Source organism: Anastrepha ludens, chromosome 5, assembly GCF_028408465.1.
Source record: "Anastrepha ludens isolate Willacy chromosome 5, idAnaLude1.1, whole genome shotgun sequence".
In the NCBI taxonomy this organism is placed as follows: Eukaryota; Metazoa; Arthropoda; class Insecta; order Diptera; family Tephritidae; genus Anastrepha; species Anastrepha ludens.
The window spans coordinates 109,804,290-109,831,168 of record NC_071501.1 but is presented as its reverse complement, the minus strand read 5'-3'; the positions used below and the strand labels follow the sequence as shown (position 1 = coordinate 109,831,168).

At 38.4% G+C, this 26,879-nt stretch overlaps 1 protein-coding gene across 3 annotated transcripts; it reads right to left on the bottom strand.

Moving 5' to 3' along the window:
- Positions 1–820: 820 nt before the first annotated feature.
- On the bottom strand, positions 821–17,866 carry LOC128864403 (lipase 1). Of its 3 annotated transcripts, none has more exons than XM_054104039.1 (7): positions 17,643–17,866; positions 17,300–17,573; positions 11,696–11,873; positions 6,606–6,817; positions 6,377–6,520; positions 5,242–5,379; positions 821–1,472 (listed from the first exon to the last, which is right to left on the bottom strand). In XM_054104039.1, exons 2-7 carry the CDS (start codon positions 17,501–17,503, stop codon positions 1,014–1,016), a joined length of 1,335 nt encoding a protein of 444 aa, XP_053960014.1. In that variant the 5' UTR covers positions 17,504–17,573; positions 17,643–17,866; the 3' UTR covers positions 821–1,013. The 3 variants fall into 3 exon arrangements, with proteins under 3 accessions (XP_053960014.1, XP_053960015.1, XP_053960013.1); XM_054104040.1 differs by having other exon boundaries at positions 17,300–17,565; XM_054104038.1 differs by having other exon boundaries at positions 17,300–17,866.
- Between the last annotated feature and the right edge of the window lie 9,013 nt (positions 17,867–26,879).

Below are 26,879 nucleotides of genomic sequence, written 5' to 3'. Positions count from 1 at the left end.
AGCAACAAAGTAAGTGAAAATATGCAAACTACAAGCAGCGTATCCTGCATAACCGACGAAGCAACAAACTAGAAGCGAAGAAATCACAAATTCAATAGAGGATCGGCCAAGTTGGAATTTAAAATGTGAAAGTATTATAGGACAATGTTGCAAGCTGTTGCGGGATGGGATGTGGAGGGTGTCGGAAATAGATTTTACTTACCATTGCTTATTAGAATAGCCTAAAACAATTTTGTTCTTGATGCTACCTGTGAAATTCATTCCAAAAATTAGATATTAAAAAAAATTGTATATATTTTTTATTTAATGTTTTTTAAATTCAATACATTGTGCTGCAAAATTCAACTATTCTTGTCACACTAGAGGAAGGCGATGTACGCTCAAAGTAAGAGCTGAAATCTAGTAAATTTGCGTTTTTGAGTTTTTTTTCACAAAAAGTCTGACATTTTTATTACACAAAAAAGGCTATTCAAGGATTATCATTTGAAAGGACATTTTTCAGTCATTTTATCACAGAATGACTACGAAAATAGTTCCTTCCTTCATCTGGCACCCATATTTTTGTACCTTATGACCTTTTCTTTGATGCCACTATCGGTCGCCGTAGCCGAATGGGTTGGTGCCTGACTACCATTCGGAAATGTTCGGGTTCGAAACTCCAGGCTTGAAACACCAAAAGATGGAAAAAGTGTTGGGCTGCCCCTCGGTAGGCAAAGGCAAACCTCTGAGTGTGTTTTTGCCATAAAGAAACTCCTCATAAAAAAAACCATTCTTTAAATTTTTTGTTTTAATTTTTTACGCTTTATATTTGCGACTAAAATTGACCTACAAATCACTTAAGGTTAAAGAAATGAATGCATAAATAAATACGGAATGAAAAGTATCCTACAAAGACATTACATACATGAAATGCAAAATTTACTAGTACTACATCTACCACTACAACTAAAACTTAAGTCTCAATCAACATCAGTTAACGAGAAAAATCCACTTGCTCTGCTCTCCGGCATTCATCATCTTCTTCGTCGCCCCTTTCCTTGTTTTACCTTATTTGTGCTCACACCACTGGCTGCGCTGTTTCCCCTTTTTTGGTCCTTGATCTTCCCCAACACCCGCAACATGCGCGCATAGACGAATTTTCGCACATTCATTGCCCACAGGAAATCCATGTGATTGAACTCTTTCACTGGTATCAAATATTTACCAATGGGATTACCGAGATCCTTGTACATGGCCTCAACATCACTGGGATGACAGAGCAAATCATTGCTTGAGTAATAGACATAGGTGGGCACTGTGACCAGCGAGAGATTGTAACGCGGCGGTATGTGTTCTTTGTAGAGTGCCAAGTTTTTGTTGCTACTGTAGCTGTAGGGGGCGAAACGTCCAGTTTTGATGATTTGTATGAAGTGCTTGACTTGCTTAGCTGCCACACCGGCGGGGTAGTGCCCCAAAATGACGGGAAACATTTTCTGTAAGAAACGGAAATATATATAGGAGAATTATTGAAAATTTTGTAAATCGTACGGCTCGCGGTTGAATAGGGTTTTGCTACGCGGAAATGAGTTAGATTGTAACTCAATTTTTGGGCTTTAAATAGTGACTGCTGTTACTCCATTTATGAAGTATTTACGAGTACTTCATTCAATTTACGCACATTTCTTTGCATGCACGCGGATTGGATCGAGTGACTGTCTGCTGAAGCAGCCTAAGCGAGTGACAGAAGAAGTAGGACACTGCTTCTATAATAGGCTCAAAAGGTTGCCTGGCGGCGGACATTGGGCTAGAAAGCTCTTCTATGAAATTTTTTCTGGTTTTAGAGAATCATTTGATAGTGTTAAAGTGTGATATCCTTGAAAGTGTCAATTAATGGCAAATAAGTGAGTTGCATTTCTCAACTACGCCTGTGTTTACAATAACAGCAGCGCGACATGTGAAAAAAAAGATCCATCACCCAGCACACCCGTTAAAATTTACACGGACGGATCTAAAATGGACACCGGTGTAGGATCAGGATTATATTGCGAACAGCTTTCTGTCAGTGAATCCTTTAAACTATTCATTTAAACGCTGTTCATGACGCCTTAAAATGGTTAGAGATAAACAGAATATCATCAACAGACATCTGCATTCTATCAGACAGCCAAGCTGTCCTACAGGCCTTGGATGCACTCCAAATAACATCAAGCAGTGTCTTACATTGTCGCCAATCTCTTATGAGATGGCCAAACAATATCGAGTAATCTTATGCTGGATTCCAGGCCACAGAGTCATACCAGGGAACTGTAGGGCTGACCAACTTGCAAGAGAAGGTACCTGCTTGTATGCCAAACATAAGTAATTTTATGGAGGTACCTCTCGCAACTTTTAAGCTTCTTATTGAGGACGCACTAATCAGTTCGGTAAATCAAAGATGGATTAGTGCCATCACCTGGGAAATTGCTAGGCAAACATGGCCAAAGCTAAACTTACGTCAATCTAAAAATATTATAAAATTGAGTAGACTTCAAATTAGGACCTTAGTAGGGGCCCTCATAGAACATTGTCTCATAGGAAATCACGCAAGGAGATTAGGCGTTTACATGCATGATTTCTGTCGGAGCTGCAGGAATGAGGAGGAGTTGAAAACAATTCAATACCTTTTTTACACATGCCCGGCTCTAGCCAGAAGCAGGAACCGATATCTAAGATCCTACTTCTTAATGAATATAGATAATCTATACACTTTAAGTGTTAACACCTTTTTACGCTTCATAAAAAGCTCAGGATGGTTCAATATGGAAAGGGAAATGTAGCTCAGCCCCTGCGGCTCACAACAGAACCATTTCGTGGTCTAAATGGCATCGCTGTCTCCATGTGCGATGCGGCTGCCAAACCTAACATGTGACAAATATTGACTTATTTATTTATTTTTTATTTAATTTTTTTGACAAAAACCATGTAACTTAAAGTTTTAAGTTTTATATACAGTTTTAAAAATTTAAAAAATAAAATCGTCAAAATTTAAGTTAAGAAGTTTTAAAAACATTTCGCATATGCAGTTTTATAGCCCATTGAATTTTGGTAGTGAATTTGAAGTAGTTAAAAATCGCGTTCATTTTTTTTTGCTGGTGTCCATTGGTATATGGAAAAAATGCGTAATACAGTTTACGAAAATGATTGTCAAAAATCAATACGAATTTGAAGCCGCTTCAAATCAATGAAAAGAAAAAAAAATTAATAGCTATGAAACTGCATATCCAGAAATTTTCTAAAACTTCTGTCTAAAAAGTTTGAGATTTTGATGTTGTGGTTTTGGTTGTAGTATTTGAGAATATTTTCATAAAAACAATACTTATGAAAACAAATAAATAGTCAGACTTTTTAAGGCCGGCGGGCCAATTAAAAGGTCAAAAAAATCGATTTTTTTTTTTCCTGAAATCAATAGCTTAGATATTCAAGAACATGAGACACAAATTTTCTGAGTTAAATTCCAAGTATTTGCAGAGCTACAGAGTCGAGCGTAGTGCGGCGTCGAGCAACCGTGCGCTTATTGTTGTAGTTTGAAGCGCGTTTTCTCGGCTTTTCATTTTCACGATTTTACCTAATTTAGGTACACGATTGCAAAAAAACTAAACGTGCTATCCATTTCATTCAAAAGGCGTTATCTTCAGTATTGTTTTCTCTTCTATGTGAACTAAAAAAACATCCAAAAACTTTTTTTAAGCGACTTTTTTACCCAGTTGAAGAGTTTTTTTTTTCCTTGAAAAACCACTTTTTTTTTCTATCTTCCCCAAAAATTCGAATTTTACGTGTTTCTCCCAATTTTCTTAGTTCACATCGAAGATAATTACATCAAAATTAATAATCTTTTTTTTTTTTGTTTTCAGATGAAAATTGCAAGTTGTATCATGTACAGAAGTTGGATACTTCAGTGGCAAGGCGCTCTGGGAATCTATTGATAACTCGGCTTACAATATATTGTTGGAGATTGTACAAATTTTTTTTTTTAGTTCAAATATATATTAAACTATCCCCAAAACTTCATTTGGATAATTGTTTTTTTTTTTCTCCTCCTACAACGCTTCGCGAAATCTACTGAATTTAGGACATCTAATTGGCCCGCCGGCCTTAATCAGAATCTTTAAAAACCTTTCGGATATGCAGTTTTATATCTCATTGAATTTTGGTAGTAAAATGTAAATTTCAAGTGGCTAGAAAATTGCGTGAATTTTTTATATTTTTTTGCGTAATAGAGTTTACGAAAATGATTCTCAAAAAACCAATACGAGTTGTGAGTCAGTTTAAAATTTAAAATTAGAACGTCACAAGGCGAATCTATTAAAGGTGGTGTTGGTAAATCAGCTGAGTTGTTTTTTTCTTTCGCCGTGTCCATGCGGCTGTCAGCTCTGAATGAAACAAGGCGAATTAATTATTTGTTTTCTAGTTTCTCAATACTTTGCTTTGACAATCAAACGTACAGCAGAGTGTTGTTGGTCTAGTGCCATCACCTTTAACGAATGCGCCTTGGAACATCATAAAAAACAAAAATTGCGTGGGTTACGAAACTGCGTGCTCAGCAATTTCCTAAAAATTCTGACTAAAAATTTTGAAATTTGGTTGAACAGTTTTTTCAATTTGACATATATCCTTTCAGTAGAATTATTATAACTCGCTCAGCTTTGCCCTGATTGGGCTGAAATTTCGGCACGTAATTGTGGAAGCGTGGTTTTATTGTAAAGAGTTTTCAATAAGGGCGGGTAGATGTTGAAATGAAATAAAATGGCGTTTGCTGTGTGGCACGTAGCGCCGTCCTGCTGGAACCACATGTCGTCAGGGCCCATATGGTTCAATATGGGCCATAAGAAATTGGAAGGGCCACCACGTCTACCGAAAAATGAGCGCAATGCGCGCAACGTTTGCGTTAATGAACACTCATTTTGATAATAAAGTTTTATCATTTGAACGCGCTGTTCAATCGTGTAACTTGCCATAATGATTTGGCATAAGCAACTGAATAATAAACAAAAGATTTGACAGATGTCACCAAAACAAAATGGCTGCTACAGGGCGCCAAAATCGACCCGCGCCAATTGAAAAACCCTTTAGTATGACAGAATATTTTTAGAAAAAAAAGTACTTAAGAAAACAAATAAATAGTCAATAGTTTGCACAAATGCGCTTCCGCTGTTATGCGATGACTTTTTGTCTCCTTCCTTAGGCACCATATTCATTTTCAAAAGCAAAATTTCAGTTACTTACCCTATTAAATTCGTCCCAATTTCGTCCAACTATTCCAAATACAGCCTCAATGCAAAGTCGCTCCGTTTCTTCGGTCATGCGGCAGAGAAAACGAAACTCGCCATTAAACATTTCCGTGACCGAACTACCCACCAAACTCTGGAAATATTTATCAATGGTATGGAGTGTCTAAATTAAGAATAATCTCATATATGTACATAAGTAAGTAAATTGGAAAATTTGTTTGTAATTTATAAACTCCTGAACGCTTTAGCCGATTGTGATCTAGTGGATGTAAAGGGTGATCAAACTGGAGGCACTTTTTCCAATAGGGTTGTTTTGAGAGATCACGCATGACTACTGTCAAACTAAATACACAAGAAAGGTTTACGCCTCAAAATTTTTACAAATCGCTCAATTGTAACTATTACGAAAATGGAAGCTCTGCGAAAAGTGTCGCACGCTTAGACCAACTTATGGTGTTCAGTATTGGGCTGAAGAGCAACCCGAAACCATGCAAGAACAGCCATTACATCTATTGAAAACAACCGCTGGGTACGGCCTATGGGCTACAAGAATCATCGGCCCATATTTTTCAAAGATAGATGGCTTTTTGATGCTGCATATTGAAACGCTACTTACTATACAGCCCGTGAAACAATGGGCTCTCTTCTCTGAGACGAGAGTGGATTGGCCACCAAGACCATGTGATATCACACCTTTTGACTTTGCTTTGTGGGGGTATGTAAAGTCTAAGTGCTTTGTAGATAAACCAGCTTCGATTGAGACATTGGAAGCCAACATTACTAAAGTTATTGACGAGATACCGACTGAAGTTCTCCCGCGAGTCATTCAAAATTGGTTTTTACGGATAACCGAATTACGGCGCAGTTGTGCCCAAATATGTGAAAGGAATATTTTATCATACTCAGCAGAAATAAATGAGTTGCTAGGATGGGAATTCATTCTGTTTAGGGAAGGACATATAGGGACATTTTTTGGCTCTCATTTATTATGCCAACTAAGTAAGAACACTTTGCGGGTGTAGCCCAAGGCAAAATCAACTAGTAAATATTAGTCGATTTCCTACTAAATCGTGAAAATTTCAAACTATAAATTCTAAACTTAATTGCATTTACATTACATAGCCACTCACTCGAAAGTATAAATTAATTGCCCGGATGTATGGATGTTCCTCTGTCTCTGAGGCATAAACCGCTGGTGCCATGGCATGCATCATTATCACTTTCTTGTTGTACTCTAGTCGCCGGGAACACATCACAAAAAATGCCGTGCAGCCCTGCAGTTGGAAAATGATTTTCTTAATTAAATTTTTCGGAAGTTTATTTGAAATATCAATCGTTTTAAAAGTATTTTCAGCTCACCTGCGAGTGTCCAGCGTACTGAATTTTCTTGAAACCCGTTGTCTTCAGCACATAATCGATCATCGCTGGCAGATCGTACATACCGATTTCGTGCCAACTGAAGTCCCAAAATTTCGAACCATCCGGATCGAATTTGGTATGATTGCGCGAATAACGATTGCCACGTGCATTGCCGAGCCAGACGTCGTACTTAAAATCGGCAAGGAGATAGGCTGGAATTTCGAAGCGCTTTTAGTCTACAGAAGTTAATAATAAGGGTCTAAAGGTACATCCACACGATCGACTGGTAGTATTCAACATTGCTCTTTTTTAAGGATTTGATTTTAGAGGGATTTTGATATTGGTACATGCATTTTTGATTTTGAATAATGTAAGCAGTAGTTAAAATCTTTAACTTAATTAAAATTAAAGATCATTCAACATGTGTCTATCAGGTGAATGCGGCTGAAGACTTAAGAGTAAGTATTAGGAAGGTGGACTGGTTTAGCGATTCATCTGAAGGGCCAGTCTAAGCGGCCGCCAAGGCCGTTGGGTTGGTGCGTGACTAGCATTCGGGAGTGCGTAGGTGCGAATCAAATAATTAATATAAACAGTTTTTTCTAATAGCGGTCCCCCTTGGCAGGCAATGGGAAACCTCCGAGTGTATTTCTGCCATGAAAAAGCTGCGCATAAAGAAACATTTACTGTTCGGAGGCGGCGTAAAACTGTAGGCCCCTCTATTTGTAGAACAACATCGAGACACACACCTCAAATAGGTGGAGGAGCTCCGCCAAAAACGTAACAGAAATGTACGCGCAAATTATTTATTTATTTATTTTAATAGTTTCACGTAGGGGAAATGCTGAAATGGTTATCATGGGTCACAACGTTGGTCAAAGTACCAAACCGATACATCCGTGGAAGCCTTAAAACCGCGCCGATTGGGAAAGAAATACTAGAGAGCCCTCTTCGTTGGTACTAGCACGCCCAGAGAATACCTGAATCCGAGAAAGCCAGGGCGATCTCAACATACATAGACGAAGCAGATCAAAAGCGACATCAGACGTGTGAATTTAAAGACTGTGATGAGCCAAGATTCTGAGCAAGACTTTTGGACCTTTGCACGTGGGCAACGGCGGATATCGCAGGCGATGTAAAAGGCGAGCAAAAAATACTTGAGGGCCGTCTTCGTTGGTACGGTCAAGTCCAGAGAAAGCCTGAATCCGAGGGAGCCAGGGCGACCATAGATGAAGCAAACGTGTGAATTTAAACACTGTGACGAGCTAAGATTCTGCGAAACGGCGAATATCGCAGGCGATATAACGATGAGCTGTATGAGCACTACGACGACATAAACATAGCGCAGCGAATAAAGATCCAGCGGCTACGCTGGCTGGGTCATGTCGTCCAAATGGATACAAACGCTTTGGCTCTGAAAGTATTCGATGCGGTACCAGCTGGTAGTAGCAGAGGAAGAGAAAGGCCTCCTCTGCGTTGGAAAGATCAGGTGGAGAAGGACTTGGCTTCACTTAGTGTGTCCAACTGGCGCCGGTTAGCACGAGAAAGAAACTACTGGTGCGCTTTGTTAAACTCTGCCAAAATCGCGTAAGCGGTTATCGCACCAATTAAGAAGGAGATGAGCGATGGTTGAAAAATTGGGCGACTGCGAACTATTAAAGATCCCTGTTTAGAATGAATACCTGTTGGTCTATAAAACTGAACTGATCTCACTCCTAAATCCTCTAATTGGCTATGATATTGAGTAGGTCTGCATCTAAAGTAGGTTTAAAATTGTGGGCCCATCTATATGTAAGACAACATTAAGGCGCATACCAAAAATTGGTGCAGAAACTATGCCAAACAACTAGTAAACTATCATTCATCTGTTGGTAGGTGTTTGAAATACAATTCTTGTAAGTGTGTATGTATCTATGCTTCCATATGTGCATATTATAGGTTAGTAATCATGCCCTGTGATTCCATAATTACATAGACTTCACTCTGTAATCACTTTGCTAGAAGTTACCAACTCGTGTGGCAACGCAACCCATTGTCAGTAGCGCATATTTACATACTTGTAAATTCGCTGTATGTAACACACCTGTGTTCCCAATAATAGCAGCGCCGCAAACGGCAAAGTTTTGAATACTTACTTATTTTTTATTTGATTTGTTTGTTATGTCATAAAAATATATAATTAATATAAAAAACCATACAACTTTCAGTTTCAAACTTTGCATAAACTTTTAAAAAATTCAAAACAATTTTATCAAAATTTTTAACTTTTTAATCAGAATTTTTATAAGAATTTCGAGCATGCAGTTCTATAGCCCACTGAGTCTTAGTTGTCTCTGGAGGCAGGATTGTTTCAAGAAAGGTATTATTAGGCGCCTTCGATTCGCCACTTCTCTGCTCGCTGCCTCTGGGTTCTGCTCACTTGACAAAAAATTCCTTGTGATAGCAACAAAAAAGTTTAGTTTTGTTGTTTTATAACCGAGGCTTACCTGTATATAATCTTGTGTCAAAGTTCAAGTCAATCAGAGCAAAATTGAGTGTGCTATAGCACTTTTTCTGAGAAAAAAAGGTTTGTTGTTTTACAACCTTTTTTATAATTTTGGTATATTTAGAAAGGCTAAGGCTTATACAAGTATAATAATTGTGTGAAGACTTCAGGCGAATGAGAGCAAAATGGAGGAAGACTCGCCGCTTCAATTTCGGCAGTTGCTAACGCTTGGCGACACGAAGAGGTTATTTTCATTTCCATGTTTCATTGACATGTTCCAGTATTGCAATCCCTATCGTGATTAAGAACTTAGTCTGTCTACAAAAGAGTTCCACAAGTCACGGTTCCTTGCCACATATTTTAGTTTGTTGAATGATTTGAAGGTTGTTTTATTAATAATGGTTTGTTGATTGAAGTGGCGATTCACCCGGAATCCAATTAGTGCTTCTGCACCATTTTGTTTCCACATCCTCGCTACCAACAAGCTGTACGGGCTATTCCTTCACGACTATATTCAGCCTGTGCGATTGAGAAACCCTATAAGCTTGTTTACATCTATACCGGCCAACTCTTCGATGTTTCCCCGGTTAAAGGATACCCATTTTGGCTGCATGCTCTCTTGTGGACCAGACGCCAGTTATCACTTCGTAACTCCAGGCATCCCTTCGTTTCATCTTTGCCGATATTGATGCTTGTTTGAGGTTGTAGGTGAGCCATAACTTTTTATCTACAATCCGCGATTCGGAGAAATTTTAAAGAAATTATATTCTTGACCTCACCCAATGGAGTGAATATCGATGCTGCAAGAGCGTTATTCATGACAGATACCCCTCTTGCCAGTTAGCCCCCTTTTTCATTTCCTTCAATGTTTCGATGTCCCGCGACACTGATTAAGGTAACATTTTACGCTCAAGGTGGTAAGGCTATTTCTGCTTTGTTCCACCAGCTTAGAGGTTGTTGTAGTCGAATCCAGTGACTGGATTGCAGTTTTTGTATTCGAATATAATAGCAATATTGCCCTTAAAAGAGACGCCTGTGAATAGTAGCCTGCAAAACACTCGAAGGAACTTCCGCCTGGAAGACACTGCCAGTAATGGGCCTCATCGCCATAAGTTGGCCTGAGCGAACGATGAACACTTTCCCAGAGCATCGATTTTTGTAATACAATTGTACGATTTGTAAACGTTATTGAGGCGTAAATCTTTCCATAACGAAATGTCAATCGAATACTGAAAACATTATGTATTTAGTTTGACAGTAGTCGTGGAAAAAGTACCTCTAATCCGATCACCCTTTACATAGCCCTGTTAGAACTCCTGTGATGATTCTAAAATTATTCTTATTTAATTCCATAGAATCTGTAAATCGGCTTAGGATAAAGTTGCCTATCATTGATTTTGATTGCAATAAACCCGGTTGATAGTATGATCTGCTTTTTCTTTCCTCTATTTCCTGAATAAGAGAGGAGCCATTACCGTTTCCTAGGCCACAAAATAATTCTGGGCCTATAAATGGGGAGCTCACCCCTTTACTGGCTAATTTTTCTGCCATTTAGTTTCATCTGAAACTTTGTTGAATTCTTAAAAATTAGAATTTTTTTTAATTTTGTACAAAGCCTGAAACTTTGTTTTAAGTAGTTCGCGTTGTTCTATTAACTATATTTTTATTTAAAAAAAAATGTAAAATTAAATAAAAATAAAATAAAAAAATAATGAAGTAGTCAAAACTTTGCCGTATGTCGCGCGGCTATTATTGTGAACGCAGGTGTATGTAAGTATAGAGTTAGTGAGTTTGGGTAAATAGATGTACTTGGGTGCAGAATATGTCGGCGAGTGCCAAATCAAATAAAATCTTCCCAAGTGTGTACGAGATTAATGCAATCATTTCCATTTAATTAATTGCACTATGTCGGCAATTACTCAGCATTGTCTTACATACATACATACCTATATACATACATACATACATACATGTACCTACAAGCAAGTCCAAGAGAAATGCGCACAGCCTCAACCGCACATGCATAGACAAAGGACAAATTGGATTGGAGTGATCAGTGCATCTGTGGCTGCAGCTTAGCAAAGGATTATGATTTTGCCATAACTTACATATGTATGTGTGCGTGTATGTATGTACTTATAAGTTTAACAACACGAAACCACGGATGAAGTGGCGTACCGCAAAACAACGCTGGCTAAACATCAACAGCAACAACAAAACCAAAACAAAAACATCAACAATAGATGAGTTAGTAGACAAATAGGGCAACAGCTGGTTTAATAACAACAATAACAATAAGAACAATAATAGCAAGAACAGCATTGACATTAGCATATCAGCCGATGCACTTGAAGCTGCTCAACAGCAACTACTATGAACACTCATCCACACATACATTCACCCATACACAAATACACACACATCCATACGCCCATGCGAGCATAACAACAAAAGGCTGTAATGGCAGCCTCATTGTGTAGTTAAGCTTGCGCTTTGTGGTGTATGTGTTTGTGTGTGTGTGTGCACATTGAACGCATAAATACACACCGACCTATACACACGTACATATTTACTTACATGGGGCATGGTGTTGCAAAAAGTCACTTACCCAAACTGACATTCGGCCCCATTATAACATAGCCGGCCGAGCTGTCGACGAGTCCATGCTGCAAGAAGAATGGCTGAGCGCCTTGCCGTCGGATGCGGTGCATAGTTAGTATGTAACCATCTTCTGTGGTGACATGATGCACTTCCGCCGGATAGCCATATTTAGCAATTAATTTATCCTGGTTGATGGACAAGCGGGCAGATATGTAGATAAGCCAGCAGAGAATTAGCGAGACATGAGCGCGTAGCACAGCAGATGGGGCGAGTACGAGTAGTTTGAGATATTTCGAATAGTATTTGGCATAGTTGTTTTTGTCGAGGATATGAGCGCAGTTGTTGATTCCACAAGAGGCATGCGAAGATAGGTGGCAGATGCGGAATGGGTGTTTGGAGGCACGGCGGAAGTTAGCACGCGTCGCATTTGCAAACATGTAAAGGAAAGATTGACTGTGATTATTTTAATTCTGCACAAACATACATACATATATCTACTTATACATATGTAGGCATCTAGTTATAAAGGGTGTCTGAAAGTAATGCGATGAAAAGTGATGTGTGATGATGCTGTTAGTTAAACAAACTTTCAACGGAATACGTTTGAGATATGCACATACATACATACACACATACATACATATGTATGCACTTATACTTGTATATGTATGTGTTCGAGCACTGTTCAGGCATGAGAAGAAGTGAGGTTTATTTGCATGATATTTAAGCGATATTAGTTTTCAGTTCTAGATTCTGCTGCAGAAGTTTGCTTATTTGAGCTCTGCGCTTTAGTCGAGAGGAGTGCAAAACTATGCTCTCCCTGACAAGCCTAGTAATTATGGTTTTTATGCGTACTTTAAGAAAAAGTTCGATGCGACTATTAATTACATTTTTTTCCTCCAGCAAATTTTGTACTCGCCTGTATTTTTTAGAGATAAGTAATTCCTACTTTATTCTTGAAATTTTCTATTTTGCAGCAAAATTGACACTGGTAACTTGTCAATGTCGACAATTTATGTTTTTTTTGTGTTTTAATCTCTAGAAAGTAAATGACTTAATATATGGATTTTGCGAGCTTCTATATACCTCAGAGTATTGAAATGTATCAGAACTGGATATGAGATACTGCTGAAGGGATGTGACATATAAACCAGTTAGCAAGTACCAGCAAATATTGTTTGAAATGACATTTAGAAACTAGTTTAAAACACAGATAGGTCCTTGAAACAACATTCCCGAAGCTGCAATTAGCGGTGTCGTAGCCATAATACCATAGCCGTGACCACAACCATAGTTGCAGCATTACAGCATTTGTCGAATAGTCATGCCGTAACCATGAACAGCTGAGATTGAAGCAGAATTAATGACAATATTTGCATTTTGTCGTAAAAACACGGATCATTTTCCACCAAGTCAATTAATTATTCGTTGTTCATTTCTAATATTCATATTTTATCGCAAATATCAAAACGAATGTCCAGTATTTCACAGCTGCTTATACTTGCGGGAAAAAGTAAAAAATTAAGAACAGCTGATTGCTATGGGTACGGTTATGGCTAAGGTACGGCACCTCCAATTGCAGCTTTAACTGGGTAAGACCCAGACCATTTTAGCTGTCTCACAGTAGGATGTCTTCATGTAAAAGTTGACAAAAAACAACGAGTGGTAACAGTTGATTTCTCAAATCCTATTGACTTTTTAAATGTCTTAGTTTTTCAAAAACTTGCATTTATACTACAATTTGTTTGCCATTTTGTCGAAAGAAGATGCAGAATAAGAAATTGTGAACTCTTATTTAATTCTTGCGAATGAACAAAATCCATAAACAATAAAAACACTAAAGAAATTTATCTAACACAATTATGTACCAATAATTTTGTCACCACACCTACTTTTCTATATTATATAAATTAACTTTCTCTCCGACCAGTATTTTAAGCTAGAATGAAAATGTACCAATGTAAAACTTGCTCTTTAACAAAAAAATTCTCTTTTTTTCCTAGAGCGAGACTCACTATCCTGGTGCAAAACTTGCTTTTTGAGTGTTGAATTACCTTTCTAACAATAAACCTAGCTTTGCTGGTATAAAAGAAATATTCCAGTGTAAATTTATTCCGTTGGAAAAGAAGAGTGACGATGTAAGACAAGGTAAGCTCATCCGTGTGATAACTTAAGGCTCTACAGTATGGTAGGCGAAGGTCTATATCGCATTCCGAACATCTGCGGATCTCCTCTCGTTTTCCCGACTACTGCAGTGTCTCACAGGCTGAACAGGTATTTGGTAATGGTATTAATAAAAATCGGGAATATCTATTCGATCTAGAGATGATATCTACATACATTATCACTGATAGCCAGGTGACTATAAAATCTTTCAGAAATCAGTCGACAACTTCTTATGTACCCGTACATTCGCTAACAAGATGAGTGAGTCAATTCTAACGGGCTTGACAAATCATCCGAAAATTGTGGCCGACTCCCATTGCTTAGCGGAAAGAATGTCTGCTGAACCAAAATAAGCCGAAATAATGCAGTAACTCTGGTACAGCGAGCAGACAAGGCAAAGACGCGAACGCCAATAAAGCGTGTAAGCCAACGCCCAGAGTCAGTTCTAAAATTTTTGAAAAGTTCACACTTGCTTCAGAAGGGATAAAGACAACTTTCCCATGCGGCATCACAATGGGCTATGAGCCTGAGTGTGTTCCACAGTGGACAACCGCTACAACCTCATCTAACTTAGTGCAAAACTCATTTTGCTAGTGCAACAATAATTTTTTAACCAAAAATGTTTTCTCCTCTTCAGGTACAAAACTAATTTTGCTGTGGAAAAACTAACTTTTCTAATGCAAACAAATTTTGTTGTTGCAAAACTAATTTTCTAACAAATCATGTCTCCTTTTTTTCCGGTTAAAAATTAAGTTTTCTTGTGCAAAACTCAATTTTCTGGTGCAAAACTAATTTTCTAACCAGAAAAAAGAGTTCTTGTCTTGTACACAACGGTCACGCGTCAGTTTTACTATCTGTGGAACACTTGCAAGACGCTTCGAAAACTGAATATCTGGTACCCAAGATAGATCTGAACAAAGACTATAAAATACGAACACCGGACAGAAAGGATTGGCAGACCAGAGTCATATCAGATGAAAGTGGTCATCATATTTATACTGACATCTCAAAGATGGGCAATGGCATTGGATCGGAAGTGTACTCGAAACAATTGTGCATTTAGACACCCAAAACGGTGGAGCGTCTTCCAAGCTGAGATCTACATTATAGAGGAACAGCAAAAATGATAAGATTCATGGATTTACCTCCAGAAAACCTTACCATTTTTGTTTGTAGTCAAGCAGCGAACAAGGTACTGGCCTTAGCACGCGTCAATTAAAGATATGTTAAAGAATGCAGGACGTCGTTCTCGCTTATCCAAAAACATAACACCACACTTTGTCGGCTATCCGGCCACTCTGGAGTGGAGGGAAATGCAAGAGTGGATGAGTGTGCCAGGAAAGGCTCTGAGCTTGACCTTCAGCAAGTGGTATAGGATATCAGCATTCTCCTTTATACTGCGACAGGCTCGAACGTTATCGCAGAAACCAATACAAGGTTATATCTGAATACTAACTGCAGGGTCTCCAAAGTGCTCTGGCCAAAACTGAATTTTAAAAGGCCAAAGCTGGTAGAATGGGTGTATTCACAATGACTTCTGCAGGAGTTCTGGAGATGAAGAAAAAATTGAGTCAGTACAGAATGTCCTGCACTTCAAAGAAGCTATGCCAAATATCTTGGTAATTATTTCTTTGAAGACCTGGGAAAGTTGCAAAATGTCTCAGTGGAGAGACTAGTTGCCTTCTTAAAAATATCTAAGTGGCTTCAGCAACTTAGTTAGGGGATGGAAATCAAATGCAGGTATTACATAAGCTTTAAGGTATGGATTTTAGGCCCCCGAGTGTCTTGTCTTAGACAAGCAACCTGGCTTATCTAACCTCACCTAATGCAAACCTCATTTTTGTGGTGTAACACGAACTTTTAACAATAAATTTCTTAGTTCTTTTCAGTCTAAAATTAATTTTGCTAGTGTAAAACTACATTTCTGTCGAGAAAATGTGTCTTTATTTTCCATGAAAGAACTAATTTTACTAGAGTAAAACTAATTTTTCTAATTTTAAAACACTTTTTCCAAAAAAAGAGGAACTACTCGCGTTTCTGGTGCATAATAATCTCCTCCAGTGCGTACTTTGCTAGAGCAAATCTAATTTTGTGTTAAAAAAGCATATTTCTATTTTAGAGCAAAACTCGGCTCTTGCAAAAAAATTTTGCTAGTACAAAATTAATTTTCGAACAAAAAATGTCTGCCTCCATTCTAGTTTAAAACTAACTTTTTTAAAACAAAACTAACTTTTCTAGTGCAAAACTAGCTTTCTAACAAAACTATTAATCTGTTTTCTCATACAAAAATGACTTTGCTGTTCCGAAATTAACTTTTCGACTGCAAAGTGCCTTTCCAAATTGATTGCAAGATAATTCTTCGAAACTGAAAATTTCGAATTGACTAAGGAATTGAAATCAACTATCCAAAATACTCTTCGCGAGTTTACTCCGGAAGGCAAAATGCGTTAAAAAGTATTTGCCTTGTCATGCCTGACTGAACCGAATTTCATCAAAAGATTACCTAAGTGCAGAAAATTTAAGTAACATTAGAAATAATATAAATTTTAAAGATCTATTTTCTTTCCTCTTGAAACTTTATTAAAAAGACTATTTAATTTTTTTTTGAATCTTAATTTTTTGTTTTAAAGAACATTCCATTTTTCTTTCTTTTCCATACCTCCAATTGACTACCTAAAAATATATAAGTGAGTGGTGGTAGTGTCATTTTTAAGGAAAATGAAAGCCTTTCAATCATAAGTTCAAAACGGTAGAAAACTAAGAATGGATGCAAATAAACGAAGAGAAAGTTTTTATTTAAAATTCTGCGAAATTCTAAAATTCCTCAATATTTATTGGGCATTCAATTGCTTCCGCGCGGAGAGAAAATTTTTGCAGAAGAAAATATCTATAAATAATTTGATTGCCATTATAATTGGAGGAAACAACTCAACAACATTTTTTTGGAAATTCAGTATATTTTATTTCATCCGCGTCTAATAGGTTCATGGAAAACTGTTATCGTGGTTTCACAATGGATCGGTAATGGTCTAAGTGAATTGGTTTAAAGACCGACTGGTTTAAAGACTGACTGCCACTTCGGCCTACATTTAAGCTCATGTCAGCTTGACTTGACTCTCACATAATATGTATACTACTTTTTACTTTCTATTCTTCTTATACGTTTCATTCTCAAGCTCACTTAACAAGGGTCCGAGATCCTACATACGAGAAGAAGTCTTAAGCTCTTTTCGCAGTGTTGAAGGTGGAAGTTGGTTGGCTTTGGGTTGAAGTTGGTTTTTGACGATTGGGAAAAGTAAAAGTGAAAAACCAAACTTCATGGGAGTTCTAGCGAAAAGAAATTTAATGCTATTAGTGCGTAAATTAATAGTTGAACGAATGAGAATTTTTTTGTGCTTCATGACAAATATAATCAATTTCAGGCTATTAGCCGCTACTAACATACCACAGTCAGATTGGAGTCCTCTTCGATGCTCTTGCGTGTGGCTCTCTCTTCGGGCGTTTCATCCTCGACACTTTCGTCCTCCTCATCATCTGGATCGGTTTCTAAGTCATCAATAAACTGAGCGCGACTGCGACAAATACTCTGGCATACTATGAGGAGCAAAAGCAGCAGCAGAATACTGTGGACTCCTCTGAATGGACGCATGGGTTCGGCGTGGCAAGATGCTTGTGCGGTGAGCAGGGTTATAAATTGCGTGAGCAAACAAACTGCAAAACTATTTTACTATTCTAGCATTCACTATTTAATGGTAGATTAAAATTATTTATTACTTTTTGTATACGACCTTTTAACACTTTTTAAAATCAATCGAATCACAGTTCAAAAATTGCATTTCACTTTATTTAATAAGCCACAAATTTTCACCGAGCCAACGTCGAAATCGAAAGTGAAATTACGACACACATTCACCGTTACGATATCAGCTGAGCGCCTCAGCGCGTTAATTCGATTATACTCAGCAATGGCAAAAAAAAGACGTTGTTGACGCGAGACGTGCGTACGCGTTGCTTTATGGTTTTTGAATGCGCCTCCACACAACCAACAAAGTCGAGCAGAGCGCGAGCGGTTGGGAAAAAATAAAATTGAAATGAAAACAAAATGGAATAAAAAGCGAAAAAAATTATGAAAAATTTAAAGCAATCGGAAGAGTAATCAAAATAAAATGGGTAAAAGCCCAGCAGTGCCATAGCCGCCGACTAACGGCGAGCCACTTTTGACGCGTTGCCAAAAATATCGGCTAGCAGCTGTCAGTTTTTGACTCATTTTGGCTGGCTTTGCGGTCGGTCGGTCGTCAAGCCAAGGGCGTACCAGCAGAGTGCACCTACAGCGTTGGTGGTGGCTTGGTGCGTTGGTATTTAAATTAATTTATGCAAATTAATTTTTTCCACACTTGGCATTTTTAATTTTTTGCAAACGAATAATTTGAAGTGAAGCGAATCTGTGCGTGCGCACATATAAAACATAAGTGTTTGGGGAATTTCTCAAAATTTAATAGTTTGTTTATGCCGAATTTAATTGAATTCGAGCTTTCTCAACTTTCTGTTTATTTGTTTATTTGTTTTTTTTTTTTTGCTTATTTGTTTAGCTCATTTTGTTCTTTTGCGGCTACTGAGGAATCTTTGTGGAATGAGTCGGGAAAAACATAATGATTTTTTGCTTGAGGTGCACTGGGTAAGTAACTAAAGTAATTTGTTAAGTACACTCGCACCCACACAACTGAGATGGAAGGCATTGAGAGTGCAAAGAAAGTAAATATGAAATGCATATCTGACGCCATTTAAGCAGCTTTAAATGATTTCACTGATTTGTTCAAACAACTTTGATTCCTCTCAAGCCGTGTAGTTGGCTATCAGCCACTTGCTTGCAGTTAACCTTATAAGGCAAGAAAGGCCTTGTTGAGCTTTGAGTAACATTTTGATTTTTTCCAAGAGCCTTACAGAAAATTCTAGACCACAATTCAAAAAAAAAAAAAAAAAAAACAAGACCACTATCGCAAAAGATAGATCCAAACGACTTCACCTTGAGTTCTTTATGAATTTTGACTGCTGAATTATGGAAGCATAACTACTTGGGTCCTTTTTTCAGCTTTAAGGGCGATTTTTATATTCCAGATTTTATAGGAAATATTCAAGTGGAGTTTAGATCCAAAAATAGAGTTAGTTTTCACAGAAATTTGTATGGCTTGATAAGCAATTTGTGGCCCTATGCTATTCATTCGTTCAATAATAACATTTAATTTATTTTCTATGGAACTCACTTGGTGATTAGTATTTTTACTTGTATTTTTCCCAATCGTCAAAAACCAGCTTCTACCTAAAGCCAACCAATTCTACTAGGAATTGATGAAGAAGAAATTTTTAGCTTCTGTAAAAAGCATTTCAGCTGTGGCAACTGGACCGATTAAAACTGTAAAGGAGTTCTTTCGGCATTCATAAGACGACTTCAGGTCTCTACTTTTCTCTGGCTTGATTTGACTTCTTGTTACTGTAGCAAATCGTCAGTTGAGTAGAATGAGAAGAACAACAATGTATTTATGCCCAGATACCCAACTAGAAATGCCGTGGGACACGTGGACGATGTAGCGCCGGCCATATCAGCGCAAGACACCGAGGACACCAGGTGGCAGCTGAACCAAGTCATGTTAAGGACCAAATATGGGTTGAGGAGCATGACTTGGAACTCGCCAAACATAAGACTAAAGTTATTCTGCAGACACGAGCTCGCATGCCACTCGAGGTCACTTGAGTCCCTAGTAACTTGAAAAGCAGTGGAATTTCGAGGCATTCAACTTGATCGCAGGTTTACGTTATGGACCCAGATACGGTACGCGGTTACCAAAGCAGCGAAAATCACGGGAATGCTAAGCAGAGCAAAAGAAGGCTGATCATGGAACCGAATACTTGTGTACGGCAGCGAATTATGGGGAGATGCGTTAAACTGCAAAACCAAGCACTGGCTATACAACGATTAGTGGCACTCTGAATTGCCTCAGCCTACCGCATTGCCTCTGGCGTGGAAGTTTTTATAATCAGCGGGGAGGTACCTGCCGACCTCATGTCATGGAAATGAATGGATGCGTGGGATTTCACGAATAAACGCGCCACCACTAGCGCCGCATACCAGGTAACGGTAGCAAAGCCGATGGGCCACTGAAACGAGTGGCAGACGGATGGCGAAACTTGTTCAGATCAAGTGGGCGCTCAAAGGAACTTTTTGGAAGTGAACTATTTCTCAACTCACTCACACTCGGATCACGGATACTTTCGGAAATACCTATACCCCATGGGTAAGGTAAGCGACCCCTGGTGCATATATTGCGAAGCACCGAGCGATGACGTCGAACACACGTTTATTAGTTGCCATCAGTCGCAGTTCGTAGATGGAGATGCTCGGAGGCAGCAAATTGCCGACATCACGCCGAGTAACGTAATCAGAAAAATGCTTGAACGCGCACATAGGTGGAAGGTGGCTTAGAGATACATTGAAGACGTACTACGGGGAAAAGATAGACCCAGACGCAGCCATTCTCTGGTACAACAAAGTGAAGTTTCACAGACAGAGACACAAGAAGATGAGCTTATAGCATGAATGCTGGATATAAAAATGATGGACCCAAACGTGGGTGAATGGAACTAAACGTCGTTCTGAGCCCTTCCGAAGTAATGCAGAAAGTAGTTCCGGGAAGGTAGTCTCCTCAGAAGAGGAGGAGGGATGGTTTTAGTAGTTACACCTCTCGACGCAATAGACGACGGTCGCTGTAAGTGCGAAGGTATTTTGAACTCTAACTCGCCCTCACCAAAAAAAAAATGCGCAGATACCCAAATCTTTGGCATAAAATAACGAGTGAAAGATAATTTTAAAAGCTTCGTCGACTCCAAACATATTTGTGAGTGAATGAGGGTCAACTTAACTCCACGATGGAAAGAATTTTTGAAGAATTTGCTGAAAATAAACGGCGAGTCTAAATTAAATTATATTTTGTTTTATTTCCATGCGACCAAATGCCTTTGTTTGGTTCATTCTGATTTCAATTTAATTTGTTTTCAATAAAAACATGTTTTTTCTTGTCTTATTATTAATTTTTGTAAAGAAGAATGAGAGGATTTTATGCAATTAGTAGATGTAAGATGCTGGTGAAAAGCGTTCTGAAGGGCGGAGAATAACTTTCTGATACCGCAAAGAAATAAAAAAAAATGATATCACCAAGAAAAAAAATTACTGAAGATCCTGCTAAATTGAGACAGCTATAGCTTTTTTAACGACAGAACTATTAAGGCAGTTAGTAAATCTACACTCTCTTCACCAACTAAAGTAAAAAATGACTACATACCTGATACGATAAAAAAGAAACTAAATCAAAAGAGAAAGCTAAGGAAGAAATGGCAGATAACAAGATTTCCAAACGACAAGAAAAAGCTAAACAAATTGGGAAAAGATATAAGAGACCTACTTCAAAAGGAAAAAGACAAACAACTTAGCAATTATCTCAAAAATATTGACGCAACAAAATCCTCAAACTACACACTTTGGAAGGCGACGAAAAAAGTGGTGGGCGCCACAATACATTTACCACCAATAAAAACAACAACTCGTCAGATAAAGCAACGGTCTTAGCTCAACATTTTAAAGATACTTTTGAAAATAATAATAACGACATACATCTTACTTATGCAGCAAACGAGAATAAGCAGCAAATTAAAAAAATCACACTTACGGAGATAAAACAATTAATAAAAACTCTAAAGAACAATAAATCGCCTGGATACGATCAAATTTCGGGAACAATTATGAAGCATATGCCTGACAAGGCAATAATTTATCTAAGAATTATTTTCAACGCTGCTATAAGTCTCAAATATTTCCCTAGTACCTGGAAAGTAGCTGAAATTATAGCGATCCCGAAGCCTAACAAAAACGCTACACTAGCGACATCATATCGACCAATTAGCCTACTACCGACAATATCAAAAATTTTCGAGAAAATATTATTTGACCAGATAAATCCTATTATAAAAAGCATGAATCTGATACCCCAACACCAATTTGGATTTAGGAAAAACCATTCAACAATCCAACAGATTCATAGAGTAGTTCACAAAATTAATGACGACCTGAATAAAAAAAGAGTGTGCATGTCCATATACCTCGACGTAGCTAAAGCTTTTGACAAAGTGTGGCACCCTGGGTTACTCCATAAATTAAAAATACAACTACCTAATGACTTTTACCTTATGCTTAAGAGTTACATACAAGGCAGGAAATTATATGTTAAATATAACGACGCATGTTCAGACATTCAACCTATGAACGCAGGCATTCCCCAAGGCAGTGTCTTAGGACCAACATTGTATCTATTGTACACGGCTGATCTACCGGAACCGAAGTCAGAAAACAGCATGATTGCAACATTTGCAGATGACACAGTCCTCATGGTATCTCATAAAGATACAAAAGTCGCAAAACAAAATTTACAAAACGAATTAAATGTGACATTAAACTGGTTCAAAAAAAGGAACATCGAAATTAACGCTGACAAAACAATACAAGTAAACTACATAAACCGAAGGACAACCATTGAATCAGTTAGCGTTGGTAATTCTGACGTGAATATTGACACCAAAGCGAAATACCTGGGTATTAGTACTGGTATAAAGTACTTATTTATCGGGCGATAATTGCTCCAATCTGGAAATATGGAATTGAGATTTGGGGCACTGCTGCAAAAAGTAATCTAAGTATACTTCAACGAGTCCAGTCTAAAATACTTAGGACCTTAACTAATGCACCTTGGTACATACCTAACGCAGATATTCATCGCGACCTTGACATCGATACTATTGATGAAACATTACAAAGCGCTAGCAGAAGACACATAAATAGATTATTAACGCACACAAATCCTATGATGAGAAGACTACCAAATAAAGAAAAATCTACCCAAAGTCGGCTTAACCGTCAAACACCAACAGATCTTGCAAAATCCATGTAATCAATTGTCAACTAATCGTATATGTCATTGTTAACCACTTGTTTTTAAATAATATGTATATATTTCTTCTAAATGAGCTTGGGGGCATTGGCCCTTCAATATCACTCTCATTCCATCATTTTGTAAATCAAATTACTTATTGTCTAACGACAGGTGTAATATTTTATGGAAGAAATAATAAAAAAAAAGATTTACCAAGAAACTTTAATTACTTATAAAATCCTATTAATTATTAAATATTTAAACACTTTTTTAAATACTTTAATTTTTATTGATTTCAAGTTTATTTGTAATTCATCACCTTTTTCAAAAGCTTTTCGTATTACTTCGCGCATTAAATTAATTTCACGCAAGCCTTATAATGCTTTTATACCGCAGAAAAAATGTTCTTATAATTCTTCAAAGTGGCTTTCTACCGCCGACTTCATTTCACTCTGATCTGAATATCCTCATCTCTCTAGGTTACGATGGCTGTCACCCTCCATGAAGATGTAGAGCGGACCAATAAGACCTGAAAGCTCGTCTCTCTAACGTCTTTTTAAATTTGAATAAAAGAAAAAATCACAGAGAGCCATGTGCAACAATCTGAATCGAAGAATGCCGCGAAAAGTTTTCAAGATCTTGCTGGAAGAAGCTGATATAGTATAATTAGATATAGCGAAAGCCGTATCGATCGATCTCTGAAAACCTTAAGTTGATGCAGATACCCGCTAAGTTTTTGGTATTTCCGAGAATGCATAAAATTGGAGTGTAGAAGATTAAAAATAAAAGAAAATAATTGGTGCGCAAACTTCTGTTAGTTGTTTGGCCGAGCTCCTCCTCCTATTTGTGACGTGCGTCTTGGTGTTGTTCCGTAAAAGGAGAGACTTACAGTTTTACGACGACTTCAAACGGCAAATGGTTTTTTTATAAGATTGGGAGCAAACAAATTTATTACTAGAAGTATGAATCGAAATTTTTGAGTTTGATTTGATATGATACTTTTGATGTCTCAGGCCTGAGTTTTCCGATGAATCCATCTTTTCAGATGCTGTCGCTAAATTTCTAGTCTGTTTGTTGCAGATCCTATGAAAAATTTTATTAAATTTGCTTTGTGAAAAAAAAAGAAACTTTATGATATGAAGCGTAACTTACTCAAAGGGGACGGCTGACTTCATTTGGCACTACTCCTCAGGACGTACACTTACGAGTGTTAGAAATCCGGCATTGCCCACAAATGGTTTAATGTTTCTGTTATTTATGGTATATCTTTGTGAAGGACTCACCACTATGGAATACAGAAATACAAGCGACGTACCTTTTTGAAGACCCAAAACAAAAAACACTAACCCCTTTAGAGTGTTTTGGAAATTCACCACTCCTTAACCCAGATGAAAGCATTTTCAAGATGGGCGTTGTTTTTTTTTATTTTTTTTTTTGATGAAGGAGGAGCTGCAACCAGCAGCCGCTACAAGTAACAAACCGGCGACCAACAAAGCAATTGAAAGTAATTCAGCTTCCTTGGCAGCGAGCCAACTACGACCCAACAAAGTGGCAGCGCACACAAGCCCCATTCTTGAGTGGATCTCAGGTACCCCAACTCCCTGAACTTCCAGCGAGTGATGGACAGCCACCAAAGATCTAAAACCAATCCAGAATCGATAGCACACGAAGGAGCAACATCGCCTGACGCCAAGAAAATAAGGTCAAAATCGCCGCAGAAACCGACATCCTCTGCGACCGCAGAAAAATGACAGATGGTCCAGAGGAGAAAGAAGCCAACAAAGGCTAAAAAAACCACGGGTCGCTCCGACCTAGATCTGACGCGATTATACTCCACAGAAAGGTGAAAGGCACAACTAACGCGGACATGGTACGCGCAGTGAAGTCCAGCGTAGAATTGAAAGATCTCAGTGAGAGGGACCAAACAATGCGGACAACACAAAAAGGTGGGCTCTAATTGAGTTAAAAAAGGGAAGAAAGTGACTCTACTCATTACCAGAAACCCCTCGAAAAGGCGCTGGAAGGCCTTGCAACGGTTAAATTGAAAATCCACACTGTAACATTACTATGCAAAGGTCTCGTGTCCGACTTAAACACAACTGAGAAGCTACTCGAAGCGAACACAGAGCAGGCGCAAGTAAGAAAGCCAGGTAAAAAAAGCCATCGAAAGTGACCGGACTTCATTTGGAGCCACTCAGTCTGTCTACCTTGCACTCCAGGCTGAATATGCTAAGAAGGTACTAGCGCTTAGATCTCTCAAGGTGGGCTGGATGCGGTCTCGGGTAACCGAGGTTATACCACCAAAAAGGTGTTTTAAATGTTGTTAGTTTGCGAGAACATGCAACACCTCAATAACAGCACTGTTAGTTCTGCCTTTGCTAAGCTTGATAAAGAAGCAAGGCGAATGGGTCTGATGGTGCATAAATAAGCCGAGAATAAGACGAAGTACCTCTTGAGATTAAACAAACACCCTCGCACTCGCGTATCGGCACCCACGTAACTGTTGACAGTTATGATTTTGAAATAGTAAAAGGTTTTGTTTATTTGGAAATTAGCATTAGCACTTTATTATATATTATATATTTCTTTAACATTATTTCCCAGTCTTCCCAGAAGAGGAGGGTTTGTTTTAGTGGTCATATCACACGACGTAGGCAGAATTGCCGCTGCACGTACCGCAGTCAGACTGAGGGGTTCGGACTAAATCTCACATATGGGCACTCAAGCATCCTTTGAGTGCATCCCCCCCGTCGACGGATCAGTGTGTACTCTCGCTTAGTCCAAGCGGAACTTTCTCTCCCCCTATTTCACCTGAGGACAGGGCCTGGTTAACCTGTTCACGGATGGCTCGAAGATAGACGGTAGGGTTGAAGGAGGAGTATTTTGCAAAGAGTTCCCCATCAAACTCAAATTTAGGTTACCGGATCACTGCAGTGTGTTCCAAGCAGAGGTGACCGCAATCAAAGAAGCAGCTGACTGGCTACTTACTTGCGTAATAACTGTTAAGAAGGTAAATATTTACTCTATTATGGTGCACTCGAAACTGGTCAGGGAATGCCTCCTGGTCTCACTTTCGCTTGCAACAGAATTCTTCGACATAAGGATAATCTGGGTACTTGGTCATAGTGACATTGCTGGAAACTGCGAAGCCGACGAGCTAGCCAGACAAAGGACATGTGAGGTAGTATGCCAGCGAAAGGAGAGAATCGGGATGCCCTTGACAACCTACGCTCTACTCCTCGAAGGAAGCTCAGCGAGCGCTAGGCAAGCGCACAAAATTCTTCTGGGCACGTTTGGATCGGAGGCGTTCGAGGGATATTCTGAGGATGACAAAATCTCAGCTCTTAAATTTTGTGGGCATCCTCACGTGGCACTATCCGCGAGACTCCGAATTACTTCGAGTCCTTTTTGCGTCAGCTGTATGAAGGATGCGTTGGAATCATCTCAGCACCTGCTTCTTAGCTGCTCCGTTCTTGGATGGCTAAGATTTAAGCATCTTGATTCTCACTTCTTTTCTGCGCCTGCTGCAAGTCTTGATATCAAAAATTTGATGAACTTCATCAGCAGCATAAAGTGGCTAACACAGCCGTAAATTAGTCACCGTTTATAGTCCACAAATACTTAGCCCTTTCCTTTTCGTCCTATCGCTTTCTTTCACCTCTTTTTTCCCTTGCAATGGTGTCATAAAAGATTAGCAAAACTTCTTTCGTCCAAATGGGCTCACTTTCTGGGAAACTTAACCCTACCTATATCACACGACGTAGTAGACGATGGTCGCTCTAAGTGCGAAAGCATTTTGATCTCTAAAAAAAAAAAACTCGTAAGATTTATCCAATTTGGTTCATCGATAGTGTTCAGAACTTGTACAATTTCAGATTGGACTGAAAGTGTTTGCCAAAAGCTGCGTGTAGATAAAATTTTAATATGGGGCATATTTCTAGAAAATGCTGTATTGTTCCAATGCCATTTAAGTTACAGATGGATTAGTTTTTCTTATACAGCCTAATGCACCCAAGGGATCAAGGAATTAAATCGTCCCTAAATATTTAC

What these genes read in the sequence shown, in the direction of transcription:
- LOC128864403 (XM_054104038.1), bottom strand. Translation starts at nt 17,503, where the DNA reads ATGCGTCCATTCAGAGGAGTCCACAGTATTCTGCTGCTGCTTTTGCTC. An exon ending in CAATTAATTTATACTTTCGA is followed by an intron (nt 5,380 to 6,376) that starts GTGAGTGGCTAT and finishes AAATATTTCCAG; the next exon opens with AGTTTGGTGGGTAGTTCGGT. An exon ending in ATTGGGACGAATTTAATAGG is followed by an intron (nt 1,473 to 5,241) that starts GTAAGTAACTGA and finishes CGTTTCTTACAG; the next exon opens with AAAATGTTTCCCGTCATTTT.